Source organism: Gymnodraco acuticeps, unplaced genomic scaffold, assembly GCF_902827175.1.
Source record: "Gymnodraco acuticeps unplaced genomic scaffold, fGymAcu1.1, whole genome shotgun sequence".
In the NCBI taxonomy this organism is placed as follows: domain Eukaryota; kingdom Metazoa; phylum Chordata; class Actinopteri; order Perciformes; family Bathydraconidae; genus Gymnodraco; species Gymnodraco acuticeps.
Window position 1 is genome coordinate 3511751 of NW_022991216.1, and position 17837 is coordinate 3529587.

General features: G+C 40.1%; 1 protein-coding gene across 5 annotated transcripts; it reads right to left on the reverse strand.

Annotated features, from left to right (window-relative positions):
* Positions 1-243: 243 nt before the first annotated feature.
* LOC117561440 (interleukin-31 receptor subunit alpha) lies at positions 244-15570 on the reverse strand. Of its 5 annotated transcripts, none has more exons than XR_004571375.1 (17): positions 15291-15570; positions 15051-15104; positions 14738-14794; positions 14540-14651; positions 14286-14452; positions 14039-14184; positions 13022-13163; positions 12762-12850; positions 12433-12640; positions 12144-12329; positions 10520-10651; positions 9896-10057; positions 1462-1605; positions 1278-1359; positions 1107-1188; positions 471-996; positions 244-415 (listed from the first exon to the last, which is right to left on the reverse strand). XR_004571375.1 is itself a non-coding variant. In XM_034238870.1 (16 exons), the coding sequence occupies exons 1-16, from the start codon at positions 15370-15372 to the stop codon at positions 523-525; spliced, it is 2304 nt and encodes a 767-aa protein (XP_034094761.1). In that variant the 5' UTR covers positions 15373-15570; the 3' UTR covers positions 244-522. The 5 variants fall into 5 exon arrangements, 3 of the variants coding, with proteins under 3 accessions (XP_034094761.1, XP_034094760.1, XP_034094762.1); XR_004571374.1 differs by having other exon boundaries at positions 467-996; XM_034238870.1 differs by having other exon boundaries at positions 244-996; positions 14286-14437.
* Between the last annotated feature and the right edge of the window lie 2267 nt (positions 15571-17837).

Here is a 17837-nt window from a genome sequence, read left to right on the forward strand (position 1 = left end):
CCACCAAGTAATTGCTGATTTCGACCTTTACTTTCTTGGTCATTTTACTGTAAAATGGTGCCGTTCCGAAAAATTTGAATCATTAGTGAAAAAGTTTCTATTTAAATGTTGCATGTTTTTCTTTTTGTTTAAACTCAGCATCTCTGCACAGTTGCAGATATAGAAAAGGCATTGAGACGATTGTTCAATTGAACTTCATTTCAAAGTGATTATAATCATTTCACTAATGCTTATGAAGCCGGAGCATTTCAATTAGGTCTTTTTTGCCCTTTTTATTCAAACGTCAAGGTTATCCATGTACAGATGAAAATAGCATACTTTATGTTCAAAGATGTATCTCAAGAAATGAGCAGAGATGTTAATGTGCATTTTCAAGTAGCGTAGAAATACATACAGTATAGAGTTTCTGGATTTTGTGGAATGGCATACTGTATGTATGCCATTCCACAAAATCCAGAAACTATATGTATGTGGTCTGATTCAGATGTTCATGGACAATGGTTCTTGTGTTCCAAACTCTTTTCACAAAATCCTGGATATCTCCTTGCCGTCCAAGATTGGACTAGTACTAAATTGGCTCATATAGTCCAATTCTGATTTCACCACAGTCCACTCTGTGTCCTCTGGGTCGCTTTCTGTGTCTTGAGAAAAGGACGTCCTTGCTGGCATGCTCTGAGGAATCCCCTGCTGAAACATTTCTATTGTCGTATAGTCACATGGAAATGTGAAAGGAGAGCTCTGGGGGTCTATCCTGTTGATGTCTGGGATGATTTTTCCAGTAATGTCAGATGGGATTTCTTCAGTTGAGTCTCCTGTGTCTCCCTGGATCCAGTTACAAGTCATTTCTGTTGAGTCTTCCTCATCATCTGAGGCGTGGAGGAGCGGCAACATTGATGGCAATGGGCTAGCAGGGATCACTTCTTGTTTTTCTACTATCTTCAGGCTGTTTGTATCCCATTCTTCCATCTCCAGGTGGTTTATGGATCCTAGTAGTTCCTGAGTGAAGTAAAAACAGCTCCTCATTAACTTAAGCTGTACTTTGTCTCAGACTGGCTGGATGTTGTGTTTTGCTTCATAATGTTAAAACTGCAAAAACAGACACTCACCAGTTCACAGGGCTCTTCTATTTTCTGCATTGCGTTGCTTTTTCCAGGGTTAGGTATGCTCGGCCACAGAATGACTTTTGCTCTAGTTAAAGTAGGTAGTGTAGAGTAAGTATTTACCAATACAAACATGTAGGGACAGCTTGTTCAGCATATGAAAGAAAGTGACTGTACCTTTTTATTACCGGAGATCCAAATATAAGCACAATGCCTATAACTGCAAAGATTGTGATGACACCAATGAGTTTAGAAAGTTCTACGGAAAGAAAGACAGCAGGAAAAACACATTTAGTGAGGCAGTCTAACAAATTACATTGTATAAATGTTTAGTGATGAAAAGATTTTTGATTAATTTAACCTTGATATTTTGTTGTAAAAAAGATTGGTGTGCTTCGTACTCCAACTCCCGCCTCAGTGAAACCTGATATCTTGACTCCATATGCTGTGCCATCTTTGAGATCCCCCAATTCATAGCTGTTTGACATTGGATCCATTGTAATATCTGCAATGAAAGAGAGACAGGTTTTGAGCACGTGATTTGGACACATCTGCCTTCAAGTTAGGCTGGATTTCAAAATACTAAACCATCATTTACTTTTGGCAAAACAGATAGGGATGGTGACATAAATCAGTCGGTTGGTCAACAACTTTTATCCAGACTGACATCTCTAAACAACCTTTAGGTGAATTTGTACCAATAATCATTGTCCCCGTAGAGCCCCATGTTTTTGTTCAACTTCTGACTTTCTTAGTTGTGCCATTAGCTGGTTAAATGTGTCTTTATCTAGTTTTTAACAACTGGATTTAATGAGCTAAACTCATGTGGTGATTCCTGGTTTTTGGTGAAAATGTGCAACTAAGGACTTTCCTATCATCCTCACCTGAACAACACATAATGCTAATTCGCTAATGTTTGCATGCTACCAAGGTACAATAAGATGGACATGGTAAACATTAGGTCTGCTCAATATCAGTATGTTAGCATTATTGTTTGAGCATGTTAGCATGCTGACATTAGCAGCTAGCACAAGCTATTATGTGCATGAATATAATCGTATGGAGCTGCTAGCAGGCTGTATGGCTAAATTCAAAAACAGAACTTTCACAAGAGGAAATGCTGTCATCTAGGTAGAGCTATGTTGTTGTAGAGGTTTGTGATTGTTAGCAGTATGTTGTTAGTGCTTTTGTCACACCACATTGACAGCGTTCTTGTCTTGTCAAACCATCAAATTCCACTTATTAAGTTTGTAAGAATTGTCAGCTTTCAATTTCAGTCTATCAATATTGTTAATCAACCAGAGACTGAGACAGTGGTAAACAAACTAGCTGGTAGACAGGAAATCCACTGACAATAATAGGCTCGCAGTGTTTCCTACAGCTTTGAAATATACTTGGGGGGGTGGTGGTGCCGGGGAGGAGATGTGCAACAACATTAACATTAACCTTTCTGTTAGTCGCTTGTTAGCAGACCCTTCACACCATGGCAGAGCGAACAGGTACGGAAAGGGCCCATAGTGGTAGCCCTATAGTTTAAATCTACTACCCACAAATAAACATATGGACATGGGTTACTATTTTTAAAAAAAATGGTAAATGTATTTAGGAACCTATCAATGTGATTTTAAGTGGGGGTGGACCTCAAATCCTCTAGGAAGGTCCGGGGGCATGTTCCCCCAGTAAGATTTGTTTTAAAATGTTGGAGTTAAATGCATCAATCTGGTGCACTTTGAGGGGAAAATAAAGAGACTAGATACAGTGGGGCAAAAAAGTATTTAGTCAGCCACCAATTGTGCAAGTTCTCCCTAGGTATACCTCAACTATGAGAGACAAAATGAGAAAAAAAAAATCCAGAAAATCACATTGTCTGATTTTTAAAGAATTTATTTGCAAATGATGGTGGAAAATAAGTATTTGGTCAATAACAAAAGTTCATCTCAATACTTTGTTATACCCTTTGTTGGCAATGACAGAGGTCAAACGTTTTCTGTAAGTCTTCACAAGGTTTTCACACACTTGCTGGTATTTTGGCCCTAGGTACACTTCAACTATGAGAGACAGAATGGGGGGAAATAATCCAGGAAATCACATTGTAGGATTTTTAATGAATTAATTGGTAAATTCCTCGGTAAAATAAGTATTTGGTCACCTACAAACAAACAAGATTTCTGGCTCTCACAGACCTGTAACTTCTTCTTTAAGAGCCTCCTCTGTCCTCCACTCGTTAACTGTATTAATGGCACCTGTTTGAACTCGTTATCAGTATAAAAGACACCTGTCCACAACCTCAAACAGTCACACTCCAAACTCCACTATGGCCAAGACCAAAGAGCTGTCAAAGGACACCAGAAACAAAATTGTAGACCTGCACCAGGCTGGGAAGACTGAATCTGCAGGTAAGCAGCTTGGTGTGAAGAAATCAACTGTGGGAGCAATTATTAGAAAATGGAAGATATACAAGACCACTGATAATCTCCCTCGATCTGGGGCTCCACGCAAGATCTCACCCTGTGGGGTCAAAATGAGAACAGTGAGCAAAAATCCCAGAACCACACGGGGGGACCTAGTCAATGACCTGCAGAGAGCTGGGACCAAAGTAACAAAGGCTACCATCAGTAACACACTATGCCGCCAGGGACTCAAATCCTGCAGTGCCAGACGTGTCCCCCCTGCTTAAGCCAGTACATGTCCAGGCCCGTCTGAAGTTTGCTAGAGAGCATTTAGATGATCCAGAAGAGGATTGGGAGAATGTCATATGGTCAGATGAAACCAAAATAGAACTTTTTGGTAAAAACTCAACTAGACGTGTTTGGAGGAGAAAGAATGCTGAGTTGCATCCAAAGAACACCATACCTACTGTGAAACATGGGGGTGGAAACATCATGCTTTGGGGCTGTTTTTCTGCAAAGGGACCAGGACGACTGATCCGTGTAAAGGAAAGAATGAATGGGGCCATGTATCTTGAGATTTTGAGTGACAACCTCCTTCCATCAGCAAGGGCATTGAAGATGAAACGTGGCTGGGTCTTTCAGCATGACAATGATCCCAACACACCACCCGGGCAACGAAGGAGTGGCTTCGTAAGAAGCATTTCAAGGTCCTGGAGTGGCCTAGCCAGTCTCCAGATCTCAACCCCATAGAAAATCTTTGGAGGGAGTTGAAAGTCCGTGTTGCCCAGCGACAGCCCCAAAACATCACTGCTCTAGAGGAGATCTGCATGGAGGAATGGGCCAAAATACCAGCAACAGTGTGTGAAAACCTTGTGAAGACTTACAGAAAACGTTTGACCTCTGTCATTACCAACAAAGGGTATATAACAATTGATTGATTGAAAAGTTTATTAACAGCTTGTATATTGGGTACAGTACAGTACAGCTCAAAACATACAATTGTTAAGGGGATGCAGACCAGAGAAAGACTTTCGTCTTGTTTACATCAGGGTCCCCCATTTCCAATTCATCATATCATTTAAGACATATAAGACATATTTGACATACAGATGGCTTATTTACAATTTACATACAGGTGGTTTTTTACATACAGATTGCTTATTTACAATTTTCATTTTAGATTTCGTTCTAATACATCCTAACCGGACATTTAAGACATACCAAGTCTACAGATATACAGTTAGTAACAGAGTCTAAAATGCGAGTATATACATAGATGGGGGGGGGGGGAAGCTGTCCATTGTACGACAGGTTGAGATTTGTACCATTACCGGGGCCAGTTTTGCAATGCTCTCCCCCGAAGGTGCTCTTTAAGAGAGGTTTTGAAGGTAAGTATAGTTTTACTTTCCTTTACAGTTGTGGGAAGAGCGTTCCACTTTGATGTGACTTATTGCCTGAGATCGCATGCTGTGGTTTTATTAAATGTGCCAAGTGCTAGGACTGTCTTAGGGAAGAAAGCTTTTAGATGTGCAGCTCCACTAACATGGAACAGTCTGCAAAAAGAATGGAAAATTACCAAGCTAGTACCACTACATGTTTTTAAAGCTCGGTTGGATGCTACAAAATCAGATGCTGTTGGTACCGGTATGTGGTTAAATATGTAAATTGTAATCCCTGTACATTTTGCTGTATGATGTCCTTTTGTTGTTCTGTTGTTTATGTTTTTATGTCTTCTTGTGGAACCTACTGCTGCAGGTCTCCCTTGAAAAAGAGATCATTGATCTCAATGGGATTTTACTTGGATAAATAAAGGTTTTCTTGAAATGTGGCATAATTGCGAAACGTGTAATCCCCCTTTTTTTGTGCCAAATCTGGGTTTTACATGATTTGTGGAGCTCCCTCTGGTGTTATGATCATGGTATTTCTTGACCTTTGGGAAGAATTTTGACATGTACATGGGTACCATAGAGGTGTAGTGGATCTTGTAGACCAGGCCCATTGCAAGTAGCTGTACTCTGTCGTCTACTCTAAGCCATCCTAGGTTGTCAAAGTGGGCAGAGGTGAGGTGGGTTCTAGATGAAAGGTCAAGCAGTAGTCTGACCAGTTTATTTTGCGATGTTTGAAGTTTTATTTTTAGCGCCTTGGAGGGGCTATGGTACCATGACGTGCAAGCATAGTCATAGTACCCTTGAATGAGTGCTCCTGCCAGAGTTTTCAGGGTGTTTTTGTTTACCAGAGAGGAGATCCGGTACAGGAATCTAGTTCTTTGATTGACTTTTTTTTATTACATTGGATGCCATTTTGTCACAGGAGAGGTTTGCCTCAAGAATAGATCCTAGGTATGTAATTTCCTTCTTACTTGTGACAATAATGTCACCCACTGCAACTGAGAAGTCGTCGGATTTGCTGAGATTATGTTTCGAACCGAAGAGAATGGACTCTGTTTTACCCAGGTGTAATGATAATTTATTATCGGCGAGCCAGGTGCAGGTTCTGCCGAGCTCGGAGCTGAGGGTTTTTTCAACCTGCAATCTGCTCCTGTCAGAGACCAGCAGGGCTGAGTCGTCCGCGAACAGGAACAAGTTGCAGTCACATGCTGATGACATGTCGTTTGCATAAATTAGGAACAGTACGGACCTAATATGCTTCCTTGTGGAACACCACAGCTCACTGGGGGGGGGGGGGGGGACAGAGTACCGTTTACCTCCACCATCTGTTCTCTCCCCTCCAGGTAGGATTGCATCCAGCTCACCGATAGTTTATCAAAACCAATTGCTTTTAGCTTGTCAATCAGAATGGGGTGATTGACAGTGTCGAAAGCCTTTTGTAGGTCCAGCATCACCATGCCGCAGTACTTGCCCTCGTCCACCTCTTGTTTGATGTGGTCGCTCAAATAAAGAAGGCATGTGTCAGTGGAGTGGGATGTTCTAAAGCCAGATTGAAATTCATAGATTAGTTTCTTTTCCGCGAGGTACTTTTCGACCTGTTCATATACTATTTTTCCATGACTTTCGAGATGGAGGTAAGTATAGAAACAGGGCGGTAGTTGCCTGGGTCCAATTTGCTGCCCTTTTTGTGCAGGGGGGTTACTCTTGCAATTTTGAAGTCTTTGGGTACTTTTCCCTGTTTTATGGAGAGGTTAATTATGTGAGCTATGACTGGTGAGATGGCGGTTGCTGTGTCTCTGAGGAATTTGGAGGGGATATTGTCGTGGCCAGTGGCCTTGTTAGGTTGGAGGGCGCTCAGTTTAATGAGTACCTCTGCTGTTGTTACCCTTGCTAGACTGAAATCATCTTTGCGTACCCCTAGGTTTTTGTAGTAGGTCATGATGTGATCTACTCCAAAAAGCCCTGAGTGGGAGGGTAATTTATTTACAAGAGTTGTGGCTATGTTTGTGAAAAAAAATGTCAAGTACTTGGCCACATCCAGTTTGTCTGTGATGAGCCTGTTATCTGTCTTTATGTTTAAGTTAGAAAATCTCGTTTTGAGTTTTTTACTGCAGCCAAGCTGGTTATTGAGTAATTTCCAAAGTTCACGGGGTTTATTTTTGTTTTCCTCAGTTTTGACATTGATGAAATTCTTTTTGGCAGTTTTGATCATGGAGCTTACGTAATTTCTTAGTCTGTTTCTTTCAATTTTTAGTTCAGTCACGTGTGCCTGGAGTTCACTGCTCGTGCTTTTGGAAAGCATTGACTGACTTTTATGAAACTCAGAGCATTTTTTGTCTCTGGTTTTCATGGCGGTCAGTATGCCGGAGTGCATCCACGGCTCAGCGCGGTTTTTTATCCTGGTTGTTCTTAGGGGGGCCAAATCATTGAGTATTGCAGAGAATTTGTTTTTGAAACCAAGCCATGTTTCTTCAACTTGTGTACCACTGAGCTCATCTGACCAGTCCAGGCTCTCCAGTTCTAGGTTAAAGGCCTCGCTAGAGTAGTTTTTGAGGTCTCTAGATATGACTGTTTTGTGACAGCCGGCCCTTTGTTTTAGCTTTTTGCGGGTACAGAATATCATATAATGATCACTTAAACCGCATGCTATAACCCCTTTACTGGAGATCCTGGACTTGTCAGAAGTCAGAATGAGATCAATGGTAGTTTGTGTTGTTTCACATACCCGGGTGGGTTGGGTGATTAGCTGGCTGAAGCCGTGCAGATCACAAATCCTACTGAAGGACTTGAAGACGGACGTGTCTTTACGTTACATATCCGTGTTCCAGTCTCCAATAATAATTGTCTCGACATCCCCCACATCAGCCAAACACCCATCTAATGTATCATAAAAGTCACTCTGTTCCGGTGGTCTATAGATTGTCCCGACTATTACAGATTTAGCATTGTCAAAAAGAATTTCAACCCACACAGATTCAATATTTTCATGATTCAGGTCAGTACGGTTTTTGAAATTGATGTCTTTATGTATGTACATGCAGACACCACCTCCATTCACGTTCCTGTCCCTTCTCACTACAAGATAATCGTCAATTTCAATCTCTGAATCTGTAATGGAATTGTCCAATTTGGTCTCAGAAAAGCATAATATGCTTGCCTTACCGTTCATGAATAGCTGCCTGAGTTCAGCCAGTTTGTGTCTCAGGCTGTTAGTGTTCAGATGAAAAATATGTAGTCCATTTTTGTTGCTTAAATGCACAATGTCGTCAGCTTGCAGATATTTGTCTTTGTATGTTACAGCAACCGGCTTGCGACCTGCCGTGGTGTTTGGAGCGGTGGGGTGGTGGGGGGAGGGAGGCTCCGTTGTAGCTTTAGCCGTTGATATGCTAGCAGGGTGGCTAATAACATGGCGGATATTTGTTCCCTCGGATCTCGGTTCTCTTCCTCTCGTCACTGCCTCATGCGTGTCTGTCTGCCGAGGCGTCCCCGGGGGAATGTCGAAGTCTCCGTTCATTCCTCGGTCTCCGCTGTCTCCACGGTCTCTGTTGTCGTCGCGTAGTTGTTGCTGCAGCGGAAGAGATGCTAGTTGTGATGCTAGTTGTGATGCTAGCTCCTCGAGCCTGCAGGACTGGCTTCTTGTCTGCACCGGGCCCGGATTCAGATGGATATCTCCCGCTAACAATAAGACCAAGACGATCATACTTCTTCGGTCTAGTTTGCCTGACGGGGGTAAGTACTTTCGCGTCGGGTTTGCAGTTAATAATGCATGAATGCTTGCACTTCCAAAAGCGAGGTGTTTCCGTTCCCAGCCGTTGAGAAGGTAAAAGTAATTGTGGTTCATTTTATCCCCGCTTTCATTACTCTCCTTCTCTAAGTGATGTTGCCTCATTGATGAGTTGAGGTAGGAGTCCATAATCCATATTGTCAGGAGGATGAAATATGTAAAAAAATCGTGAGGAATAACCTCCAAAGCAGGAGCTCTCGAAAATGCGACCACTCATAACAATGCCGATGTAGGGAGAGTATTGAGATGAACTTTTGTTATTGACCAAATACTTATTTTCCACCATCATTTGCAAATAAATTCTTTAAAAATCAGACAATGTGATTTTCTGGATTTTTTTTTTTTCTCATTTTGTCTCTCATAGTTGAGGTATACCTAGGATGAAAATTACAGGCCTCTCATCTTTTTAAGTGGGAGAACTTGCACAATTGGTGGCTGACTAAATACTTTTTTGCCCCACTGTATATGGGAACACCTATATGAAACAGAACTGTATACATTTCAATAATCATAAAATCAGGGCCATAAACAATAACATATCCAATATGAAAAAACACTGACACCCTCAAATGGAAATATGTGTTTACCCACTGTGAACTGAGAACTTAGACTAAGTTAACTATCTAAGAGAGTCCTTTACCTCACCTGAGCTGAGGTTATCCCAAGCTTGAATGACACACAGAGACCAATCAAGGGCTTTGATTTATGATCTGTATGACAGTGGCCATGTCGGCAGGCCACATCATGTAGACAGCCAGTCACCCTGTGTGAGGCAGGCCACTTAACAGGCCAGGCCATCGAGAAACCCCCCGGTCCTCCCGATGGCCAGTCCGGGATTGGGTACAGGAGGCGTAGAGCGAGGGATCATTGTCCACAAGTTAATCGATCGCAGATGGCGTCGTGGTCACGGACGAATAAAAAAAAAAAAAATATATATAAAAAAAATAAATAAAAAAAAACCTAAATGGGTCGCGAAATATACTTGGGCGGCCGTTAATATACCTGGGCGGCCCGCCCAAGTATAGTCTATGTGTGGGAAACCCTGGGCTGTGTGTCACTGAGGGCAAACAACAATGCGAAGCCAATGATGTTACAGCTGATACAAAGTTATTGTACATGTTTTATCTGGACTTTACAATTGAAACTTTGTTTTGTATTTATGGTTTGGCCAAAATAACGAGTATAAAAGCTTGTAAGTGAATTAGGACTTTATTTTGGGTGGATAATACTTACTTCTCTCTGTAGTGGCGCCTCCATGGTGGTACTCAGTGCAGTAGATTATGTAACCCAGAAGGAAACCTCTGATGTCGTCCTCTGGGATGGACAACCACTGCAGCTCCGCTGAATTCAGCGATACATTGTCGAAGCTGAGGTTTGTGGGAGCACTGAGCGGAGCTTTGGGAGCACAATATCAAGAAATCAGTCTGTTTGGTTCTTGATAGGATAAGAAAAATCAATATGTATTGGCCTATTAGATGTGATCTTTATCCTTGGTGTTAGCTACTGTAGGCTATCCGTGTAGCTTCTGTTGTGATTTCAATATTGTTCAGGCAGTCCACAACTGAAACAGACTGAAGCATCCCAACAACAATTTGATGGATTGACATGAAAATGTGTATATTCATGGTCCCCAGAGGCTGAATCCATATGACTTTGCAGATCCCTTGACTTTTCTCTCGAGCACTGCTAGCAGATTGTTTGATTTACAAGCAGATTCTCAATTTCTCAACCAATGTTGGATGGATGGAAATTCAATTTGATGCAGACATTCGTGGTCTTTGCTTTATAGCATCAGAGTAATTCATTTATTCCGACAACATTATAAAATAGTGGAAAAGTAGAAGGCCTGTGACTTACATCCTTCTATGGAGTAGAAGTGTGTTCTCCCATAGGTGCTCTCACTGTTGTTCACCTTCTTCATGTTGCAGGTGTCCTTGTCTGGCCGTGTGTGCAGAGTGATGCTGTATCTCTTATAAGGCTCCAAAGGCTCTGGGGATTTAAAATAACCAAATATATTATCTTAGAGGAAGGAAACTGAAACTGAAGATTGTATTTTCATTAGGAATGCACGATATTGGTTTTTTGAAACCGATACCGATACCGATAACTTCCTGCTTCTCAAGACCGATACCGATAATAAAAAAAATTGTACGCCACTAATTATTTTAACGCGATTAACGCATGTGTATTTTCTTTCCTCGGCCGCCCCGTAGTTTCAGAGCGCATCGAGTTTAAAATACCATCTACAAGCTGATGCTGACAGCCCCGCTCCTGCCGCCCGCTTGTGGCAGACCACACTTCCACGCTCACCGGCAGGCACCGACTGGCCATCTGGAGGACCGGGAGGGTGTGTGTATGTGTGGCCCGAGCGAGCGAGAGAGAGACCTTACGTGCATTGTTGTTGTTAGCATCTGGTGCTAGCTAGCTGCGCTAACGGATATAAGGAACTGTTTAAATGAAAACAGAGGAGCGACATTTCACCACAACTGCGCCGAGCACTTGACTTTATGCAGGAAACCAGACAGTGGGACATTGTACGAAAAGTCAGCACACTCAGCACGGATAGTGCGCAAGATGATTGCAGCGTCCAGGCAGCTCCGGTTCGAGCATATGCCTTGAGTTGCAGATAGCTCCAACGCCCATACCACCGACGACATGTTTGTTTACTGTCCTGGCTTCACGGCCGCACACCATTTACGTCATGAGTTAGGGAGCGCTGGATTTTTGAAGAACTCCCCTCTTCCTAAACCACTAATACCACAGTACTGGCAAAACGGGAGGAGCCGAGTGAAAAACAAGCGCCCCTCATCCCAATCCACCCACACCGCAGTATTTTTTTCTTTTTTTTTACCCAAAAAATATATTGTATATTATCGGGGCTATTAATACTGGTATCGGGTTTATCGGGATGACGTCATAATTCCTAATATCGGACCGATAATTATCGTGCATCCCTAATTTTCATACTACCTATTCAAATTAAATGAAAAAAAACAACGTTCTATGAGAATCATAAGGCCACCTAAACAATGTTACTAGCAACAAAATTAGGAAAAAAAACGTTTTTGAACAAATTATGTTTAAACAGAAGATGCAAACATTTTCACTGAAATGAATTGTATTTGCTTATCCTTGCATGTTTTCTGTTTTTTAAGTGGGGGTTCCTGGCACAACTTCACATACGTCCAATGTGTATGGAGAAGGAAAAAGTCTAAAAAGGTTTAACTCTCCAACAACATTTGAAGTAGTCCGAAATACACTTGAAGTATATTAAAACAACCTGAGGACTCTACAGGTTGAGGCTGAACCTTCAAACAAATCCTTTCCCCTGAAAGGTCCTCTGCTTTGTACAAAAACACGTATATCCTTTAACTTCTGAATATGACACCTATTAACTTTTTTGAAAGTGTACGTGGCAGAACACTTAAGTAAAGACATTGAACGGGACAGGGTTGGTCAATATCTGTACATTTTTCCTTACCTGGTAAAGACGTTAAAGTCCTGTGGTTGTGTTCGTCCTCAAAAAAAGACATGGACCCTGCTTTATGTCCCCTCTCCATCCACTCCACAGAGTAGCAGACATAGTTTTTGATGAGATCTTCTTTCCAGTGGATCGTAAAAGATGTATTGTTGTCGACTGTCACATTCAGCTTCTCAGCTCCCGTACCTGTGTGGACAAATTAATAGAGCATATTTGTAATCCTTTTATTGTACAAGGAATTATATAGATCATATCTCCAAAATAAAAATAAAATGAGTTGACAACTAACTTGGTGTGTCTTCTCGCTGTGGTATTGTCTGGCTCACAGCTGGGGATGTGCTAGCGTTGTTCACAGCACTGATGTTGAGATGATATTCTGAATATGAGAGAACCAGTCTGATTTCTGGCTCAGTGGTGATCATCCTCTGACGTGGGGCCTCTCCTGATGCTTTCCCAATGATCACATGGTAGCTATCATGCAGTTCTTTAGCAGGAAACTAACAGACAGGGTCATTTAAATATTGTAATGATATCAGCCATGATTAAACAGAAGACATATTCCCCAATATATTTTGTGTTTCTTGAAAATGTAAGGAGATACATTAAAGAAGAAAATACCTTCCAGGTTAGAGAAATCAGCCGTCTGCCTTTTGTCTTTGCAATGTCAGTATCGTTCATGTTGACCATGACAGGCTGTGTAGTCAGTTCTGAACGAGGACATTTATTTATTAAGAAACAGTTCTTGCAATTTAACAGTTGCATATTCTTTCAGCATGTATCTCACATTTATCACAATTACCACAATAGTATAAAAAAACCTGCTTGTTTTTAATGTTATATTCCGTTTTAAACCAATAAAAGTAAAAAATCAAACGTACCTGCAGGGACACTGTAAGTTTCACTCCATGGACACTGTGGACATCTATCATTAGTGACGCACTGTATCTGCATACTGTAGACCAGTGAGGAGTTTAAATTCTCCACTGTACATTTCTTTCCATTTTTAGATTGCATGAGAGGCTGTGAACCACAAAGAAAATATGTAAGGCCTTTCTTCTTTCCTGTTATATAAATAGTTTGTAGATGACATCTAATCATCTTAGCTCTTTGAGATCTTGTCTGCTAGGGAGACTCAAACAACGACAGGTCCTTCTGTAGTTACATTAAAGGGGAATTCCACTAATTTCACACATAAAGGTCAGTTTACTCGCCATGAAGTAAACTACTCAGTCGTTAAAAACAGCTGTATAATGTATTTCCTTTCTTCTGGAGCGCGCTTTTTAAAGTTTGAGTACTTTGTTTTGTTTCTAGTTAGCAAAGTTTAGCATGCTAGCACCATTAACTTAGACGGTGAACATGGTAAACATGATACATGCTGCATTTTGGCATGTAACAATGTATTTGGGAACATATTAGTGTGCTGTGCCTAAGCCTGTAAAATGTTAGTCTTGTTCAAACAGTCCCTAAAGTTTATTGAAGTGTAGTACTCAATTGATCTTGTGTTGTTTATAAAGTGTAGTTGTATTCTTGTTGCTAAAGAAGCCAAACCTACTCTTCAATGTAGTACATGCAATAATACATTGGAAATGCATGGCACAATAGTAAACTGGATAAGGTTGTTTCGAAATGGAGAGTAGTACGTGTGTTGTCAAATGTAGATAAGGGATTTTGTAACCTCAAGAAGGAATCTTGCTGCTTTATTCAGATAAGAAACACATTTTTAGTTTTAGTTTCCGTCCAAGTTATTTCACATGAAGTTAAAGTAAGACAGCTACCATACCAAATTCTCAGTTAATATAAGATTTAACTTTAATTTCAGTAATCTTGACCTCCCTTTTAAACATTTAGAATATGAAAACTGATTTATGTTGTGTTAACAGGTGTTTGATACTGACCTTGCTCCATGACAGGCTACCCAGTGCTTTATATCTCACTGAGTAATACTGAACATCTTTTATATCCTCATTTGGCCAGTTCCCACTCACATCTAGTTTTCCTGAGTGGCGACTGAAGGAAGCATTATGTGGAGGACCACATCGGACTAAAATAAAAAAAATAAAACATATTCAGTCAGAGATGAATCATCAAAAAGAGAGAAATTATCAGGTTCTTTCTCTTATAAATAAATGTTTTTGGACTTACACAAGCTCATTGGTGACCCTCTGAAAACTGATTTTGTGCAATTGGTTGATGCGCTGTTTTCAAAAACCTCAGCGGTCATGTTGTACTTTTCATATAAAAGTATCCCCTCAGTGATGTTTGTTTGCGATGTGTAAACTTTGCAGTGTCTTATCCTAGAAGGAGAAGAGCTTAAAAAACGGTTTAATGTTAGAAATCATTACAAATGGTACGAACAGTTTCATGTTAGATAGAAAAACTCAAGAAAGCCTACTTACGGTTGTGTTATGATCAGTGTGTATGTATTTTCTGATGCGCTGTTTCCAGGCTTCCACACACAGCGATAGGATGTCGGATGTTTACCAAAACAATCTAAATCATGCACTCCAGCTAAAAGAGAGGCAGTGTAGAGTCACAGTTAAAAGTAAGTCTCCAATCTAATGATTCAATCTGTGATGACTCAAATGTGTTTTTACCTGGGTTTATCCCACAGTGCTGATATTTTGAAGAAAAGTTCTTTGACTTGCAGGGCACTGGAACATAATCAATAATTGGTCATTTTACAAGAATGCTCTGTGCAGAACACAACTCTAAATATGATGCCACTTTTTATTTTATGGTAGGACACGTATCTTATAATAATTACGATTTGCTATCATAGTTCTTGCAGAGAAATAGAGCTATTCATCCGGGAAAGTTATTTACTAAAGATACAATGAACATATGTTAAGTAAGCAGCAGTATGAGGATTTATTATCTGAATTGTTGAAACAAAATAACATTTCCTACCTTTCAAAGCTTGAACATGAGAGGAGAGTGCTGTGTAGTAAACAAGGATCACACCTTTAATTTGAAAAACAACAAGAATCTTTAGGGAGTGGTTTGATTTGAGTACTGTATAATGATAGAGCAGTTCACAAACTGCATTCGTAATACATTACAAAGAAAAATAAGGCTAAAAACCAACACAAAACATAGAAATAAAATAAAGATAGCAAACTTTTAAAGGAAACAATAAAAAACACTTACCAAGGAGGAACACATATGATTTGATTCCATAGGAAGTGCATTTTGAGTCTAAAAAATCTAAAAGAAATCCGCTACCAACCATCTCGCCTGGGACTGACTGAAGACTGAAACCAAGAAACCAACAGACTGGGTTGGAGGCAACCTCACCCCCACATTCTGCTCTTATTCACAATCATGTTGCACACACTAGCTGCTCACTTAGTGACTGAGAAAAAAAAAATATTTTTGTAAGTCATACTATACATTCAGTAGAGGGGTGGCAACACATTTTGACACAGTTCATAGGACTCATAGTGACAATAAACTGACATCTTCTTACTTCCTTTTTCCATAAATAGAGCTGCTTAGCATGCAAGGTTGTAGACTTTCTGATAACATTGATATGCTGTCGCTTTGAGTGAATTCTTTCTTTCTAACAGCGGTTACCGAAAATACACTTTCTCAGACCCGCTGTGACTCAAAGCATGAACACATGACTTTCTGTTAAGTGATTTCATGAGTTCTTCATGCTTATTTTTGCTTTCAAAGAACTGAATGTAATTTTCAATTGAAAATCACAAATTAACGACAGTAACTGACAGATTTGTTTGACAAATGTTTTAATTTTGAATCAGAGATGGGCTGATCTGAATGTTTCAAATTTGAATGTTTTAGTGCTCAAATTGCTCCTGTGTGGACTGTCCACAGTATTGAGTAAGTCGCTTTGGATAAAAGCGTCTAACAAGTAACATGTAATGTAATCTTTGTAAGGACACATACTGCTAAGTTTTCTTATCTGTTAAAACAATTGTTTATTTTTTGTAAATGGAAAAAGAAAACGTAAAAATATCAACAGAAAATTGTCATCTTTTAAAACAATATTTAAAAGAGGATTTTGTCCCCAAGTAAATCTTAAAGTGGACCTATTATGCTATATTGGAAAAATATATTGTAGGGCCATACCTATACAAAACATGTCTGTGAAATTTTGCTTAAAATACCAAACAGTTCACCCATTGTAGCCATCCCTCATACTGCTCATACCCCTCTTTTGCAGCCCTGTTAGAGAAACGCAGATTTTGGGTCCTTAGCTTGAAAAACAAAAAAGAGGAGGCGGAGCTAATGCCTGATCAGAATTCTACCGGAGATAAAGTTAAATTCTGCTGTGATTAAATGCCATCCTGTTCTAAACCACATCAAGGATTATTTCTGAAACAGTATGGAGCTCAAATGCTTTTTCTCTTGCGGGTTTACCACAAGGTGAGTTCCTTTTTTTATTTCCCGCTTTTTAAACACATGTGCTCTACAGTACAGGTTAGCTCTGAGTGTTAGCGAGGCTTGCTAATGTAAACAAAGACGAGATTACGTCCAAAACACGTCAGCAGGGCCGGCCCTAGACTTTTGGGGGCCCTAAGCGAGCTTTGGCTTGGGGGCCCCCCTCACTCTAGCGCGTTCTCACTACACACAACACAGAACCAACTTTTGTCTTATGATGTTAGCATAAGCACACATATTGTATAAATAAGTATGTAAACACCATGGACCTAACCTCCTCTAGGGGGGTCCGGGGGCATGTTCCTCCGGGAAGATTCTTTTTTAAATATTGAAGTTAAAAGCATCAATCTGGTGGACTTTGAGAGCAAAATTAAGAGATCTATGGATACATCTCTCAACACCCATATACAACAGAACTGTAAACAGATTTTTCTTTATGGATATTTTACAAATCACTCCCCTTTTAAACTGTATTCTTGTTTTGTCATAACTTTTTAGTTTTTTCACAACTGTTTTTCATTTATTCTCTCTGGCTGTCCATCTCATAATGTTCACATAGAAACTAGCTGTCAATAGGAATATCATTCAGAAGAATTATAATTTCATGCAAAAATCTGTCACAAAAAGAGGTTGCACATTTAAATTCAGGTGTTGTTATGGCAACGTCAGTGGCCAAACAGCCACATTTACTGCTGCAAATACGTTCAAACATGCTGTCGACACGTAAAGCAGTGGCAACTATGCCACCATTTCAGCTGACTTTTTCTCAGAAATACTGTCACATAACATCCATATATTTCAGTGCTAGGTTGATTCTTAGCTAAGCTAACTATGAAACACTTTAATTGACAGGACTCAGGATCAACTGTGTACTGTAAGGTAGCTTCTAGCTTCATGTCGAACAGTAAGTCAACATTTTCCAGAGAACTTTCTTTGAAATCAACAGGTAACGCTAAAAAACATAACATTTAGATTGTATGACAAAGTGTTTATTTAATATATCTGGCTAGCTATAGCTACTTGCTTTCGGTTTAGCTTACCCCCGCGATTCAAAGTAACGTCAATGTAGCTATAATTTATGCTTTGCTTACATGTTGACATAACTTGGAAGTTTACTGACATTTACATACCTTGTTTACCTGGCTCAAGTGGTGGCTCTGGGGTTGTTGTGTGAGCCACCACTTGAGAATTGCTGTATTTTTTAAGATTTTTTTTTTTATGGCCATCTTCAAAAACTCAAGAGTCCGACTGACAGTTTAAACATTGTCACAGGATAGATAGATAGATAGATCG

What these genes read in the sequence shown, in the direction of transcription:
- LOC117561440 (XM_034238869.1), bottom strand. Translation starts at nt 15,372, where the DNA reads ATGGTTGGTAGCGGATTTCTTTTAGATTTTTTAGACTCAAAATGCACT. An exon ending in ACACTGATCATAACACAACC is followed by an intron (nt 14,453 to 14,539) that starts GTAAGTAGGCTT and finishes CCGTTTTTTAAG; the next exon opens with CTCTTCTCCTTCTAGGATAA. An exon ending in CTTCTACTCCATAGAAGGAT is followed by an intron (nt 10,058 to 10,519) that starts GTAAGTCACAGG and finishes GTGCTCCCAAAG; the next exon opens with CTCCGCTCAGTGCTCCCACA.